Raw genomic sequence first — 16,405 nt, forward strand, 5'->3', positions numbered from 1 at the left:
TAAGAGATATGGGTGAATTTCACCCCAACCAACTTTCTTCATTTGACCACCCGGGTAGTATCTCCAGCGTCTATTCCAGTGACACCTCGAATACAAGCTGTACGAACAAGCAGACCATTAAAGGAAACATAGAAAATGGCAAGGAGGAAAATGAGATGAAAGGAAATGAAAAAGATGGTGATGAATCAAGACATGAAGGGGATTCCTCTGCAAAGCACACTGCGTTCTACCAGTCTCTGTCATTTCTCCTGCATATTGCAAGTTGTTTGGGGATCAATGTCATCGGCATTAAGAATGGGACTATTTGTATTTGTCCCTACAGAGCTGCCGTTGCAGTTGTAGCACTGTTGGTGGTATCCTTAAGCTTGGTAATGTCGTTAGGAATTATTTTCAGCGTAGATGCAACATACCAGCAGAAGGTTTTGATCTTGCCCTTGTTTAGTGCTAATTGTTTTTGTTGTTACACCCAGATCTTCTGGCTGATCAAAAGCAGGAGTATCGCGAATTTCTTGATAGAAGTGGAGGCCTTTAAATTGAAAATCAATCGAAGCTATCCCATAAAAGTAGCGGTGTGCTATAGTTTCTGCTACTCTATCATTTACACAGTCTTTGTCTACATTATGGTCCCTTTACCTGACCACATATTCATGTTTCGTAACTGCAACCTTGATTATATGCTGACTTTCCCAGTGTTTGTCACGTGTTTCATCCCAAGTATGTTTGATTTGTACATATTTACTTTCACTTTGTTCCTTGTGGTAGCACTGGAGAGACTGCGGAAGGAAATCCAGACCATAAAGGTTTGGTCCAAAGAAGAGACAAACACTGTTGCTAAGAATTGGCTGGAATGCAGAAACTTGCTTGGCATATTCAATGGGGTGAGTCTGATTTTCCCTTTATTTTTCATTCTTAGTAAGAATACCCCCTTTTAATTTATCATAATTCTTCAAGTGGATTACAATTAATTGACTTTTATGTGAAAACAAATATTCTGAACAGATGGTGGATATCAGCATCATATTACTTTATCATTTCAAGTCAAAGTTTATGATTACCTGAAACTTGAGTTTGAATTTTGTTGATTTGGCATTGATATGTGAAGTATTTTTTTTTATATTGAGCTTTGTAGCAATTTTAATTACAGTTTGGTAATGATCTACGCAGCAGTTTTATTTACAATTTGTTCCTAGCTAGTCTTGTGTATCTGTTAAATTACTCATATTTGTTATTTTGTCCTCACAGGTCTTCTCATACTTGTTGCACGTGCGCGTGATCTTGTTTGTAATGCATGCTATAGCGCATCTGTTTGCCCTAACGTCCATGAAGTTCACAAAAGACTGTGCATTTTACTTTTGGCCCTTACTGTTTTCGCTGTTGGAGAATTCGATCAGGTATCTTGGTGTATGTCAGACGGGACAACATCTTATCAATACAGTAAGATATCCAGTTCTAGAATTCAAGACAATATCCATAAACTTGCTTATACTAATTTTTTTATAATGAGGCACATTTGCACTGACTCACAAGAATGCTCTTTTAGCTCGGAAAGGTTTCTTAGTACCTGATTAGTTAAAAGGATTTTATCCAACCAATCAGCGATTAGGAAACTTTTCTTAGCTAAAAGGGCACCCCTGCGAGTCGGTGCAAATACGCCTCATTAAAAAAAATTAGTATAGTTACTTAACTCTTGTTCTTCAGTTTTCATGATTAATTAAATTATGTTAATGTAAAAGTTTGTTATTAATTACATTCGGCTAATGTATAGAAACATGAAATAAGTTTGATTTTTATATATTTTCTTACCACACTTTTGTTTTTATTTTGTTTTCAGCATTTCTTGGTTGCCAAGGCAGTCAGGGAAGCCGTAATAAAGCAGTGCTTTCCTGATACTGACCAGAACATTGAAGGAGATGATACAAGCTCTTGGTTGTTCATTGATTATGAAACGGGAAAACATAGTTCTGCAACTGGGGAATTCAAACCTATAAAACTTGAGGATACGACGGCCAAGATGTCTGAGAAGACCATTTCTATGACGAAAAGCACTACAAGGCTCAAAAGGGCTACTGCTGCAGAAAGTACAACTCCGGAAAAGTTGAATCTTCATGAAATGGGTATTAAAAAATTAGATGATAATGCCACTGAAGAGAGACCAATGGAAATGGAGGTGAATTGTTTTCTCAGTTATGAGGAAAAATATATAAAGGAAAATTGCTTTTTAGAAGAGACTTCTAAAGAAAATTTGGTCAATGAAATAACAAATGAAGAGACCACAGAAAAAGATCATGCAACCAAATCAGAAAATGCGTCACTCATTTTGGACGATACTAATACCCAGGTAGTCCCCAGTGAAACTGGTAGACCTTCCTTACTGAGTACAAAAGATTTTGAAAATAACAGCAGAACCGAGGAGGCCCACGTCCTTGGCGATAATTCCGAGTTACAGAGCTCTGCGGAAGAGCATAATACTCTGAAAAATAACCAAAGTGATACAATGTGTTACACGGTAAATCAAGAAGTAATTAAGGAAATTAATCCTAGAAACAAAGGTGACGATCATGAGATGAGTGGTCCCACTTGTGAAACTAGTTTTCCGAGTGGAAGTACATACAGAGCAAATGGCAGTGACCTAAATCTTAAAAACAAAAGCACTGTAGATCAGGTGGCTTACAGCAAATATGAAGTACAAGAACTAAAAGATGTACCAGTTTGCAAGGCTTTATATCCGAGTAAGCATGACATTGACCTAAAACAGACGCTCTTTGCTGGAGGAACATGCAAGGAGGAGCCAGACATAGAGAACTATGATGCCCCTCAAAAGGAAGCATTCCTTGCTCATGACTGTACTTGTGACAATGATGAATGTATATGTAAGACTGCTGCTCTTTTTGTTGATGAGGGAACTTGTGAAGTTAAACGAAATTCTGAACTTGACATTGAAGTGCCTTTTGATGAGAAAAGTACTAAACTAAAGGAAATCATAATATTTGACAAGATGACTTATGAGCTAAAGAAGACCGACGTTGTTGAAGGGGGGACTTGTGGAGATGATGAAAATGTTAAAATAAAGGAAAGCTTCTATGTAGATAAAAATACTGAGCTAAAGAAAACTGTCATTGTTGATAAGGTGACTTGTGGAAATACAGAACTAAAGGAAACTATCTTTGTCGATGAGGGGAATTATGAAGATATTCAAAATACTGAAGTAAAGGAACTTATCTATGTTGATGAGATGACCTATGAAGATGATAAAAATGAGCCGAAGGAAATCATCTTTGTTGATGGGGTGACCAATAAAGATAATGAAAATGTGGAGCCAAAAGAAATCATCTCTGTTGATGGGGTGACCTATGAATATAATGAAAATATTGAACTTAATGCATCCATCTTTCTTCGTGAGGTGGTTTGTGAAGGTAATCAAAATACTGATCTTCATGAAACGGGCTTTGCAGATGAAGACACTTATGCAGGTAATGAAAATACAGAACTAAAGGAAACAATCTCTGTTGATAAGGGGAATTGCGAAAAAATTCTAAATGTTGAAGTGAAGGAAATTATCTTTGTTGATGAGGTTACCTATAAAGATAATAAAAATACTGAGCCAAAGGAAATCATCTCTGTTGATGGGGTGATATATGACTATGATACAAATAATGATCCAAAGGAAATCATCATTGTTGATGGGGTCACCTATGAAGATAATGAAAATACCCTATCAAAAGAAATCATCGTTGTTGATGGAGTGACTTATGAAGATAATGAAAATACTGGACTAAAAGAAATTATCCCTGTTGATGTGGTGAGCTATGAAGATGATAAAAATAGTGAGCCAAAGAAAATCATCTCTGTTGAGGGAGTGACCTATGAAGCTGATCGAAATAATGAGGAAAAGGAAATCATCTTTGTTGATGGGATGACCTATGAAGATAAGAAAAAATCTAAACTTGATACATCGGTCTTTGTTAATGAGGTGACTTCTGAAGATTATAAAAATACTGAACTCCAATTAAGTGGGTATGATGGAACTTATGAAGACAATAACATGACTGAAACAATGGAAAAAGTGTTTGAAATTGAGTTAGCATCTAAAGATAACATAACTATTCCAACAATGGGGGTAACTCCTGAGAGAAAAAATATTGAACAAAATAAAGCATATCCTACTGAAGGTGTGATTTGGAAAGATGAAAATAAAAGACAAACGGAGTCATTCGCAGTAAATGAAGTAACTTTTGAAGATAAAGATCTTAGACAAACGGAGACATTACTTGCAGATGAAGTGGCAAATAAACATAACATTTTGATGGGGGAGAAAGGTACATGCTTTGCTTGTAAGGAAACTATTAAAGACAATGAAAGTACGGGAAGGAAGGAGTCATTCTTTACAGATGTATTAGCTTTTGGAGATAACAAAGTCAGTGGACGAAGTGAAAAATTATTTGTAAGTGAGGTAACTAGTAAAGACGAGAATGTTTCCTGCCCAACAGATATAATTTTTGCAGAGGATAATACCAGTAAATGCATATATTCAAGGCAAGAGGAGTCATCCCTTACTGGTAAGGCATCTAATGAAAGTGACCAAGATTTGGGACTCAAAATTAAAAGTCACCAGACGCCTGAAAAAGCACAAGTATCTGTGAGAAGCAATCAACATTTTACTAAGAATGGGTCAGTCATCAAGGGCGATGTTATTTATGAGAGAAGTAATACGAAACTACAAGGGATGTTCCTTGATAATATTGCCTCTAATAATCGTCAGCTTGCCAATCAAAAGAGTTCTCTGACGTCCACCCTAGGATGTGAAGAGATGTCGGTGCATAAGGGACATAACAGCTCCGTAAAAACTATTATTTCTTACCGTCAGTCACTTGCTAACAAAATGGAATTCATTCAAAATTCTGAAAATAAGGAGACTTTAAATGAAGCTTCTGACACCAGACCTCCGTGGCAAAGTAAGGAACAAAAAGAGATTTGTACGACCAACACGGTAGAGAAAGAAATTTGTGAATGTGACAGGAATAATTTAGAAAATGACATTGAACTTGATAAAAAACAAAATAGAGACAAAGAAGTTTATGAATGCACTGAGGAGCTAAAATCAAGTGGAGAATCTACCGAAATTGGACCTTTGGGCCGCTTGTGTCTTCAGCGCTTTATGTGCCACCTGGAGGAGTTTCCATTCTCTGCTGACGTCTGGGGTGCGCATCCGTGAGTGTCATTGTTGCTTTCATTGCAACAAATTGTCTTTTCCAATTTGATTTGATTTACATAGTTAATGATTTATTTGTATAGATATATTTATTTGTCTTCTATAAATTTAACAATGGATTCCTTTAAATGAAAATAAATCATTTATTATGTACTTGAAACAAAAGATTTATTAAGTATTATGAGTGTGTGAAATTTAAGAATATTGAACAGCAGACAAAAAAATAGTCATCCAGCTAATTATATACAATAGTTTCCCTTATGTTAATTATTTTAATGATATACAGAAAAAAATGAGAATTGACTAAGAAAACATTTAATTCTATATTTTTCTATTTATTGAGGAGTTATATCTTAAAAATATTTTTTATTATCGCTATTATTTTCTATCCCCAACCTAACGGTTTCCTAACCTGTTGCTCTTTTTTTTCCAGTCTAAGCGCTTCCTCCTACGTAACCTGCTTAGGCATTGTGGTCACTTACCTGCTGATGCTGTTGCAGCTGCAGCCTATTCTGAGTGACGACGGAGGTGACCAGGATCTAGATAACCTACTGAATGACCAGGGCATATTCCAGTGCTTTTCCAAGTGACGCAGGAACTAGTAATGCTGCGCTACTTTTTCCTGTTGGAGCCCTTGGGCTTATACGTAGCATCTTGCTTTTCCAACTATGGTTGTAGCTTAGCTATTTAATAATAATAATAATAATAATAATAATAATAATAATAATAATAATAATAATAATAATAATAATAATAATAATAATAATAATAATAATAATAACAGATGAATAAATTGATAAATAAAACATAGTAATATTACGATATCGAAAAGGTCATTGGAGAGTAGTTATAATACGTCTGCAATGAAGAAAATGTTTCCACTAATTAAGTATAAAAGATGTAAATAACATAGAACCCAGATACAGATGTATATTTTTGGTTCTATGATTATTCATAAATTAAAGTATTTTTAATTATCAGGTTATCTGTGCATCGACTGTTTAAAGTGATGAAAGTGCTTCAGCTGTTTTAATTATTCACTCTCCTAGCGTTATTAATGGAAACAATTTTTATAAATTACCCGTACGAGTGATTGGATTATTTTATATTTTTTTCAAGATAATGAATAATTTTACACGCGTGCACAAGTGTATAGACTATATACAGATAGATAGATTATATGATACACACAGGATATATATATATATATATATATATATATATATATATATATATATATATATATATATATGTGTGTGTGTGTGTGTGTGTGTGTTAATATAAGCGACACATTTGCTTCAGAAAATATCATGGCACTGGCTGGTAGAAACACCAGATTTCGGTAGCCTTTTTAAAAGGCCCCTCCACGCGATGAAATTTTTCGTCAATTAATTGATATCAATTTATTGACGTCAATGAATTGATGGAGAAATTGACCGTGTGTAGGGGACATTGATATTGATTTAATTGAAACAATTTCATTGAATCAATTCATTGAGAGATCAAAGAACCTTTGATATTTATTGGTGGGTCTTCAATAAAATTGATCGCTTTGGAGTGATCTCAGCAAGCACTATTCCTAGAGCCACAGATGCTTTCATCTCGAAGTTATGATTATGAATTAAACTGAAAATTGAAGTAAAATCATTGACTGTGTGTAGGCACAGTGATTTCCTTAATTTCATTATCGTCAATAAATTAATATCAATTAATTGACGAAAAATTTATCGTGTTTAGGGGCCTTTATTAATTCCAGAATATTTTAGAAGATTTTCATTTCACGCACGCACACATACACACATCCACCCTTTCTTGTAATGTGTGAATATATAATTGCTTATTTCGTTTGGATACTATATCTAATTTTCCTTGTCTCGAAGAATTTACATGAAGCATCACTTATATTAGTCCTTATGTTTAAACTTAGTAAATAAAACGGTCTATGGATCTTCTTCCAAAGAGTTCCAAGAACGGAGAGATAAGCGTCGTCTTACCCTGGGTGACTGGGTGTGTGGGTCTGACGCTAAACGTGGCGTTGCTCTTGGAAGTTATTTAATGGCGGTGAACCATTCCAGCGAGAATGAATTGACCTAGTTTTGATACCGGTGATTAGAGGTTTTCAGGACGAAATAGGTTGATGGCGACGAAGACAGGTCAGTGATTTCTGTTAAGCATATAAGTTTCTGCAGACCGTTTGAAGAGGAAATCTTGCAATGGTTGATGGCGAAATGGTCTGGAATGCTCTTGAGTTGGTGGAAGTCATTTGGAAAATAACTGGCTTTTGGTTATTCTGTTATATAAGGAAAGTTTCCTTAAATAAAAGGGCATCATGATTTCATGTACGGGATGTACATGTTTGTGAATCATAAGTGAAATATTGGTGTAGAGAAATTTTAATGTTAGGCCAGCATTATAGTAACATGCTTTTGTATTTTTAGGAAACGGAACAACCAGTTGTTGTTTTCTTTATTCAATTTTACACTACGGTCACATAACAAACCCTTGAAAATATTTCTGTCGTCTAAACCAGCATGGCAAGTGACGATTAGCTAACTAGAGTGATTTTAGGAAAGAAGACCCTAGGCCTATTACGAGTTACGTTTAAAGAATCGTATTCACAACAATTCTTGTACCTCGCCTATTTCATTTGAGTTGTATTCGTAGCCAAGGTTTAACCAAAGTTAGGCTAACCTTATTCTTGGACTTGGATATTAGCCTAAGTTTTTCGACCTAATCTATTCTTGGACCTGGATATTAACCTTAAGTTTTTCCACCTTATCTATTCTTGAATCTGGATCCCAGACTATGTTTTTTTCTACCTAACCTATTCTTGGACGTGGATGTTAGCCTAGTTTTCTACCTAACCTATTCTTGGACCTGGATCCCAGCCTATGTATTTTTCTATCTAACCTGTTCTTGGACTGGGATCCCAGCCTGTTTTTTCTACCTAACATTTTCTTGGACCCTAGCCTATGTTTTTTTTCTACCTAACGTATTTTTTTTTACCTGGATCCCAGCCTGTAATTGTTTACAACACCACGATCTCCATTTACTCCAAAATAATGCAATCCTGCAGTATTCATCTTGCACAGTAATTAGGTGGTTATTTAAATTCTGGGAATGCAATAATTAGCAAGATATGTTGAGGAACGGGTAAGGGGTTATATAAAGAAAATAGCTCGGTTTCCGCACTGAACGACTTGGAACTGACGTGTCAACATAGTCAACCAAACAGAATTTGGGATGCCAGCATACATTTGATATACAGTGGTGCCTCTACATACGAATTTAATTCGTTCCACAACCGACTTCGGATGTAGAAAATGTTCGGATGTCGAAACGAATTTTCCCTTAAGAATACATTGAAATAGGATTAATCCGTGGTTGAGCCCAAAAACCTATGATAACTTCTTAATAAACTACTACACATGATTTCCCATGAGAATAATGCACACTAAATTAGATAATAGACATGTAAAAGTGAAGAATTATAAAAAAATGATATATAAGAAACTGGTTTTTAGCGTCACTTTACCTTAGAAACTCCAGCGCAGGTGTTGTTGGTCTTGCTACGCAGAGAGGAGACGGACGGGCGGCGAGGAGGTAGAGAGGTTAACTACGATAAACGTACACTACCGTAACTTATTTTAACTTACACTAAGTGAACTTTAACATAACTTAGCTTTTTTTTTTTTATTTTTATATTTTTTTTACATTTTCTTTTTATCTTTTTGATGATTAATTTTAATCACTTTCACTCTCTACACTTAAAATTGATTGAATTTCTTTCGCTTTACACTTTGCCGTTTTGTTTGTTTCACTTTCTTTCGCTTCACTCTTTGCCGTTTTCTTTGAATCACTTACATCCCCTTGATCACGAGTTCGCTTCGTAGTTTTTTTAAAGAAATTATCGATAGATAGTTGCTTGGTACGGCTTTTCAGAATGTTTCGAAAGTGAGTTGGGCAAACATAATCGAACTGCGCAACTACACGACAAACCTGCAATTTTTTGGGGTGGTATTTGTCGATGAAGTCGACCACGTCTTGATATTTTCCTAATACCTCTTTTACATGCGCCGAACCTAACACATGTTCTACCTCCTCGATCCCTTCCTCGTCATCACTCGTGCTCAGACATAGCATGGAGTTCCTTGAGCTCTTCTGTGGTAAGTTCGTCGTGATGTTCGGCGACGAGTTCCGTAACGTCATCTGCGTCGACCTCCAGACCCATGGACTTGCCAAGGGAGACGATTTCCTCTACGTCTTCCGCTGCACCCACCAAGGGATCAGGTTCGGGGTCAAAACCTTCGAAATCTCGGGGAGAAACTGCATCAGGCCACAGCTTCTTCCAGGCAGAATTGAGGGTCCGTTGAGTTAATCCCACCCAAGCCTGATCTATGATCTTCAAGCAGTGCACGATGTTGAAGTGGCCCCTCCAAAATGCACGCAAAGTTAAGTTGGTGCTTTGCGTGACATTAAAGCACTGCTTAAATAAGTGCTTGGTGTACAGCTTCTTAAAATTAGAGATGACTTGCTGGTCCATGGGCTGGAGGATAGAGGTGGTATTCGGTGGAAGATACAGCACCTTTATGAACTTAAATTTATCGAAGATATCATCTTTAAGTCCGGGGGGTGAGCGGGTGCATTGTCAAGGCATAGCAGGCACTTTAAAGGCAATTTCTCTTCATGAAGATACTTCTTCACAGAAGGGCTGAAAACTTGGTTAACCCATTGCACAAAGAACTGCCTAGTGACCCAGGCCTTTGAGTTGGATCGCCAGAAAACATGAAGCTGGTCCTTACCGACGTTGTGCCTTAAAGGCCCTAAGGTTCTCGGAATGGTAAACCAGTAAAGGCTTGACTTTAAAATCCCCGCTAGCGTTGGCACATAGGGCAAGAGTCAACCGATCCTTCATTGGCTTATGCCCAAGCAATTTCTTCTCTTCGGCGGTGATGTAGGTTCAACTAGGCATCTTCTAACAAAACAGCCCGGTTTCATCACAATTAAACACGCTGCTCTACGTAGCCTTCTTCCAGAACGATCCTTTCAAAGTTCTTGACAAAGTCAGCTGCAGCCTTTGTGTCCGCACTAGCAGCCTCTCCGTGGCAAACAACTGAATGAATCCAGGACCGTTTCTTAAATTTCTCAAACCAGCCACGAGATGCCTTGAAATCGTCTGAGGAAGGTTTGGTTGAACTCTCCCCAGCATCACCCCCAGAGTTCTCCTCCTTCAAGTCCGTAAAGATGGCGTGCGCCTTCTCGCAGATGACGGTTTCGGTGATGCTGTCGCCAACGATCTCTCTGTCCTTGATCCAGATTAGCAGAAGTCGTTCCATCTCTTCTATGATAGGGCTACGGCGTTTTGAAATAATTGTGATCCCCTTAGAAGGTTTCACTGCTCTAATAGCTTCCTTCTGTTTAAGGATTGTCGAGATCGTCGACATATTACAGCCATACTGATTAGCAAGTTCACTCACGCGGACGCCACACTCACGTTTTTCAATAATTTCCTGCTTTACGTCCATAGAAAGCATTTCCTTCTTCCTTTTCTCACCACTACCACTTGCAAAACTAAGCCTTTTAGGACCCATACTTTACGTAAATTACCGTAAATGGATGCACGTAAAAAATCACGATTAAAACAGTACAATAATAGCAGAACGCACAGGGTACAACCGCAAGAAGCCGACGAGAACAGAGGACTGACCCAAGCCGCGCTAATTGAGGGTCCCTCCGAGGTCGAAGTGCTGGCTTCTATCGGCGGAAATAAAAATCACATCAGGCGCTATGAGCACCGACTATGCGTACAAGTATTGTTTACTTCGGGTGTAGAGTAGGAACGTGTTCGAATTGTACTTCGCGTGTCGAAAATTGCTTACTTCGTGTGTCAAAATAAAATTTGGGTGTAGAGTCAAAAATTTGCTTGAATTTTACTTTGGATGTTGGAAAATTCGGATGTAGAGGTTCCACTGTACTGTATATTCAAAATATACTTAATTAAAAATGGATTAATTACTCAAAAGTGTCCATAAAATATGCAATTTACAAATAGTGACACTTAAGTAATCACTCAATTTTTGATTAAGTATATTTTGAATATACAGTATATCAAATGTACGCTGGCATCACGAACTAATGTTTATGTACGCTGGCATCACGAATTCTGTTTGGTTGACTATGTTGACATGTCAGTTCCAAGTCGTTTAGTGAGGAAACCGAGCTATTTTCTTTTTATAACCCCTTCCCTCATCCTCAACATATCTTGCTAATTATTGCTTTCCCAGAATTTAAATAACCACCTAATTACTGTGCAAAAGATGAGAACTGCAGGATTGCATTATTTTGGAGTAAATGGAAAGCATGGTGTTGTAAACAATTACCTCCCAATCTATATTTTTTTCTGCCTAATCTATTCTTGGACTGGGATCCCAGTCTATGTTTTTTTCTATCTAACCTATTCTTGGACCTGGATATTAGCTAAGTTTTTCTACCTTACCCACTCTTGGGTCTGGATCCCAGCCCATGATATTTCTATGTAACCTATTCTTGGACCTAGATATTAGCCTAGTTTTTCTACCTAAACTATTCATTGACTTGGATCCCAGCCTATGTTTTTTTTCTACCCAACATTCTTGGACCCCAGCCGATGTTTTTTTTTTTTTTTTTTTTTTTTCTACCTAACCTATACTTGGACCTGGATCCCAGCCTATGTTTTTTTCTACTGAACCTATTCTTGGACCTGGATATTAGCCTAGTTTTTCAACCTAACCTATTCTTGGACTTGCATCCCAGCCTATGTTTTTTTCTACCTATATTCTTGGACCCTAGCCTATTGTTTTTTTCTACCTAACCTATTCTTGTACCTGAATCCCAGCCTTTGTTTTTTTTTTCTACCTAACCTATTCTTGGACCTGGATCCTAGTCTGTTTTTTTTTTTTTTTTATCTAACCTATTCCTGGAAGTGGATCCCAGCCTAAGTTTTATCTACCTAACCTATTCCTGGAATTGGATCCCTGCCTAAGTTTATTCGGTTGATATATGATACTTTAATTACTAGCGAAACTGGAATTCCTTTAAAGAAATGGACAAGTGCGAGCTAGTTTGGCATTTTTTTTTTCCATGTTGAAGGTGGGCTGGAGCATAATAACTTGCTTATCCATTGGTTAAAATGTTAATGCTAATTCATACTTTAAACCCCTTGCTTTCATTTAGGAAGCTGATGGTTAGTTATTGTGCGCATGCAGTGTTTGTGTTCGCTTTCGCCGGCGGTTCTGTTTTTTGTATGACGTAATCATTACCTGCCTCTTTTAACCAATTACGAGCTTCCAAATATTTATGCATAAGTTTCCAGATGTTGTTCTACAACAGCCATTTTTTTTCCACCATCCCCTTCAGTTTCAACCTCGCTATGACATAAACGGGTCTCCATGAGAGAAGTACAATCTATTTTGAAAGTTTTTTTTTTTTTTTAAATCAATGTAATTTCATTTGTGTTGGCAATTGATTATAATATAAACGCTTTCCGTTCAGTATAAAGCTATTTTTGCTCATGTGAAAGTAGTAAATAACCCAGAAGTAATGACCCACAGGGCTTGCGAGCGCAACTCAACATGTACCGCTTGCCAGAACATTGGAGCATTGGTGTAATGTTTAATTACGAGCGAAGCGAGCCACGGTAGAGCAGAAACCATTAGAAGGATGTGAAGTGAATTATAGATAATTATAATACATTAATTTTCAGCCACTTACATTGTATTCATTTTGCATTTCTGATCATTATTATTGCTGTAAATCACCGCCCAAAAAATCCTGGTTTCCGACTGGGGTCCCCCATAATTGTCTTTATTTAAAAAGGGGTCCAAAAACTCATGAACAGCTGGTTTGCCCCAATAATCATGGTCAGAAATGCATGGAGCACAAGATGCGAGTAGGAAATATAATATGGTTCATGCATTTAGCTAGTATCATATATTTACTTTTTTTAATTTTTTTTTAATAATAAAATCATAGAACAAGCAGGAAACGGTTTGTAGAAAATATGACAGGTTTTTAATGTATTTTTTGGTGTGATGAACTTTTTTGATAATGAATCCTGGCGGAGATCCGTAGTTTTCGAGTTATAGTGGGTCGACTACAATCAAAAAGCTATGGCTTTGCACGAGGTATTGCAATCAATTACATTTGAAACACCTTGAAATCTAACTTACTAGCCATTCATCGTAATGTAAAGAGTTACTGTAATCAAAACCAAGTACAGTATACCAAACACATTTCTACCATATTGTTTTTATTATTAACATGATCAGTGAAATAAAGAGCTATGATTATGATGCATAAAGAAAATAAATAAAAGAGGTTTAGAATATATAAATTTGGGTTCTTTACACTGTTCAAACAAGTACAATAACTTATGGCAGATGTTCAAACAAGTAACCTATGGCAGAAGTACCACTTATCAGTGTTTTCTTAACTACCAGGAAGGAGGCGGCTCCTGAGCTATGATGATTTAAGGAGCAAAACAAATATTTTTTTTTATTAAATTCTGTAATGATGTTAATACAGGTTTCCGTCATTAATATATTTGATTCAAAATACTGTATTTGCAAAGATCTATTCAATTATGCAAGTTTCAGTGTCTTAACTAATATTGCACCATTCTATAATTGAACCATTTTTTCTACCTAATCTATACTTTTGCCTGCATCCCAACCTTAGTTTTTCTACCTAACCTATTCTTAGACCTGGATCACAGCTTAAGTTTTTTTCTAATGTACCAACCGTGTGTCACACGATCGTACATAAATTATTTTGTATATATTATGCTTGTAGCTGCGCTCTTCCCTCGCACTAAAAAGAACCAGAATAGACATGTCTGCGTGTCGCCTATGTAACATTGTCATTTTCTGGAACATGTTTTTGCCTGTTGCCTTGAGGTTTTGTATATAAAGGAGAGTGTTCTTTAATAAAGTACTCAGTTGATTGCATCCTGCCTTTGAGTCATAACCTTTCTCTCGGCAGTCACATTGGTGACCCCGGAAGTCGACTTGCTCCCACCGCCTTCCACCCCCACCCCCCTCACCCCTCCATCGTTGGTACTATGACAGACTCTACAGAAGTTGGCGCTGCGGCTGTTCCATTGAAACTTTCACCGTTCGCCAGCGGGGAGGCGTTTGCTTGGTTTCAGCGCGCAGAAGTCCAGTTTCGCATCAACGGCGTGACTCGCTCAACCACCAAAGCAGATTATGTTCTCGCTGCGATACCCGAGGACACCTTCCCAGAAATATCCGATTGGCTTTGTGAACAAGGAGACAACCCAATAGCGTATGACGCCCTCAAAACATACCTTCTGCAGCAGTACTCGCCGTCTCCAGACGCACGTGTAGCAAAGCTTTTTCAGCTCTCTCAACAACCGTTGGGGGACCAAAGGGCTTCGCTTGCCCTTAGGGAAATAACCAGTATCGCTCGCCTTCAACCTGCCGCAGACGGCTCTCCTCGTGAGGTGAACCTACTTTGTGCCCTTTGGATACGCCGTTTACCCGGACCTATACGCGCTGCCATACCCGATGTCGATAGTTTACCCATAAAGGACTTGATGACCAAAGCTGGCGCCCTTATGGACAGCTACTTCAAGACCTCCATCAACGCCTCTACCCCTGACAAAGAGGATGCCTATTCAACGTCAACCGAAGCTGACATGAATGCCGTAGGACATACACGCCTACCCCGTGACGTGCCGAAGCCACCCACCACCCACCAATCGCTCGCGCCCCAACAAACGACTTCTACAGCCACTTACTACCTCCCATCCGCCGTAGTTTTTCTACTACCACTTCAGATTCGGGGCAACCGTGAAGAAATGTGCCAAGGATTGTCAGTGACCAAAAAATGTGTAAGTAGGCCAGTGCTCGTGGCGGTGGCCTCCCGTGTTTCTAATCTTTTCTTTTTACATGATGCAGGAACAGGCGAGCGATTTTTGGTAGACACGGGTGCTTGTCATTCTCTTTTGCCAAGGAAACTCTTCAATACATGACGTAGTCTGTCTTCGTCTGCCGACGTCCGCTTCGTAGCTGCCAACGGATCTGCGATACCCACCTACGGTTACGAGAACCTCACTTTATCGTTCGAAAACGGTAAATTCAATTGGAAGTTTCTCGTTGCTGACGTCACATTGCCAATCCTCGATGCGGATTTCCTCTCTCATTTCCACCTTCTGGTCGATGTCGCCCACCAACGATTGGTCAACGCAGACTCGTACTTGTCGACACCTCTTCAACCTGCCCCCTCTAACCTTGCTGGAGCACATCAGCGCACCCATGGATGCCTACGCATACCTCCTCACGTCATACCCGGAAGTTTTCCGTCCAGAACTTCGCCGTCCAGAACTTCGCCAAACACCCACGGTTCCTGCCAAGCACGGTATTTATCACCATATCAAGACGACGGGACCCCCAGTCTTCGCAAAATTCAGACATCTGGCACCGGAACGATTGGTAGCCGCCAAACAGACGTTCGCCGAAATGGAGGAAATGGGCTTTTGAAAAAAGGCCTCCAGCCCATGGTTGTCACCCTTACACATCGTTCTGAAGAAAGACGGCTCCCTCCATCCGTGCGGGGATTACAGGCGCTTGAACATGCAAACAGAACCGGATCACTACCCCCTCCCAAACATTGCCGACGTGACCTCCTACCTGCACAAAGCAAAGGTTTTCTCTACGCTCGATCTCCTGAAGGGGTATTATTAGGTGCCTATGAACCCAGAAGACATCCCCAAGACTGCCATCACAACTCCGTTTGGTACATACAGCTTCAATTACTCCTGTTTTGGCCTTCGTAATGCTTGGGCCACGTCTCAACGTCTCATGGATGGCATCTTAGGGGGCCTCCCTTTCTGTGTATGTTATGTGGACGACATACTTGTGTTCTCCTTCTCAAAAGAGGAACACCTCCGTCACCTGCGCATCGTGCTCGACCGCCTGCAACAAAACGGCCTTGTAGTCCGGTACGACAAGTGTACCTTTGGCGCCAACGAAGTGTCGTTCTTGGGCACCACATCACTCCTGAAGGATTCCATCCCCTCCCTGAGAAGGTAGCAGCCGTTCAGAACTTCCCCGCGCCCTCGACCGTCAAAGCTCTGCAGGAGTTCTTGGGCATGATCAACTATTATCACTGTTTTCTGCCAGCTATTGCCGCCACTCT

The 16,405-nt window shown here is 38.8% G+C and overlaps 1 protein-coding gene and 1 long non-coding RNA gene across 2 annotated transcripts in view; both read left to right on the plus strand.

Annotated features, from left to right (window-relative positions):
- Window positions 1-8: 8 nt before the first annotated feature.
- Window positions 9-5,868, plus strand: LOC137620847 (myb-like protein X). The gene is made up of 4 exons (XM_068351295.1): window positions 9-878; window positions 1,243-1,434; window positions 1,832-5,208; window positions 5,643-5,868. Exons 1-4 carry the CDS (start codon window positions 9-11, stop codon window positions 5,797-5,799), a joined length of 4,596 nt encoding a protein of 1,531 aa, XP_068207396.1. The 3' UTR covers window positions 5,800-5,868.
- Window positions 5,869-7,182: 1,314 nt separating this feature from the next.
- The window catches only part of LOC137620592 (uncharacterized), a 64,502-nt gene continuing 55,279 nt past the window's right edge, over window positions 7,183-16,405 (plus strand). The window contains exon 1 of the long non-coding RNA XR_011040079.1: window positions 7,183-7,362. This is a non-coding gene — a long non-coding RNA (uncharacterized lncRNA). The remainder of the gene's footprint in view (window positions 7,363-16,405) is intronic.

Source organism: Palaemon carinicauda, chromosome 27 (assembly GCF_036898095.1).
Source record: "Palaemon carinicauda isolate YSFRI2023 chromosome 27, ASM3689809v2, whole genome shotgun sequence".
Classification (NCBI taxonomy): Eukaryota; Metazoa; Arthropoda; class Malacostraca; order Decapoda; family Palaemonidae; genus Palaemon; species Palaemon carinicauda.

Coding starts and splice junctions, on each gene's coding strand:
- LOC137620847 (XM_068351295.1), top strand. CDS start 9: ATGGGTGAATTTCACCCCAACCAACTTTCTTCATTTGACCACCCGGGT. Junction 1,435..1,831: donor GACAACATCTTATCAATACA/GTAAGATATCCA, acceptor TTTTGTTTTCAG/CATTTCTTGGTTGCCAAGGC. Junction 5,209..5,642: donor GACGTCTGGGGTGCGCATCC/GTGAGTGTCATT, acceptor TTTTTTTTCCAG/TCTAAGCGCTTCCTCCTACG.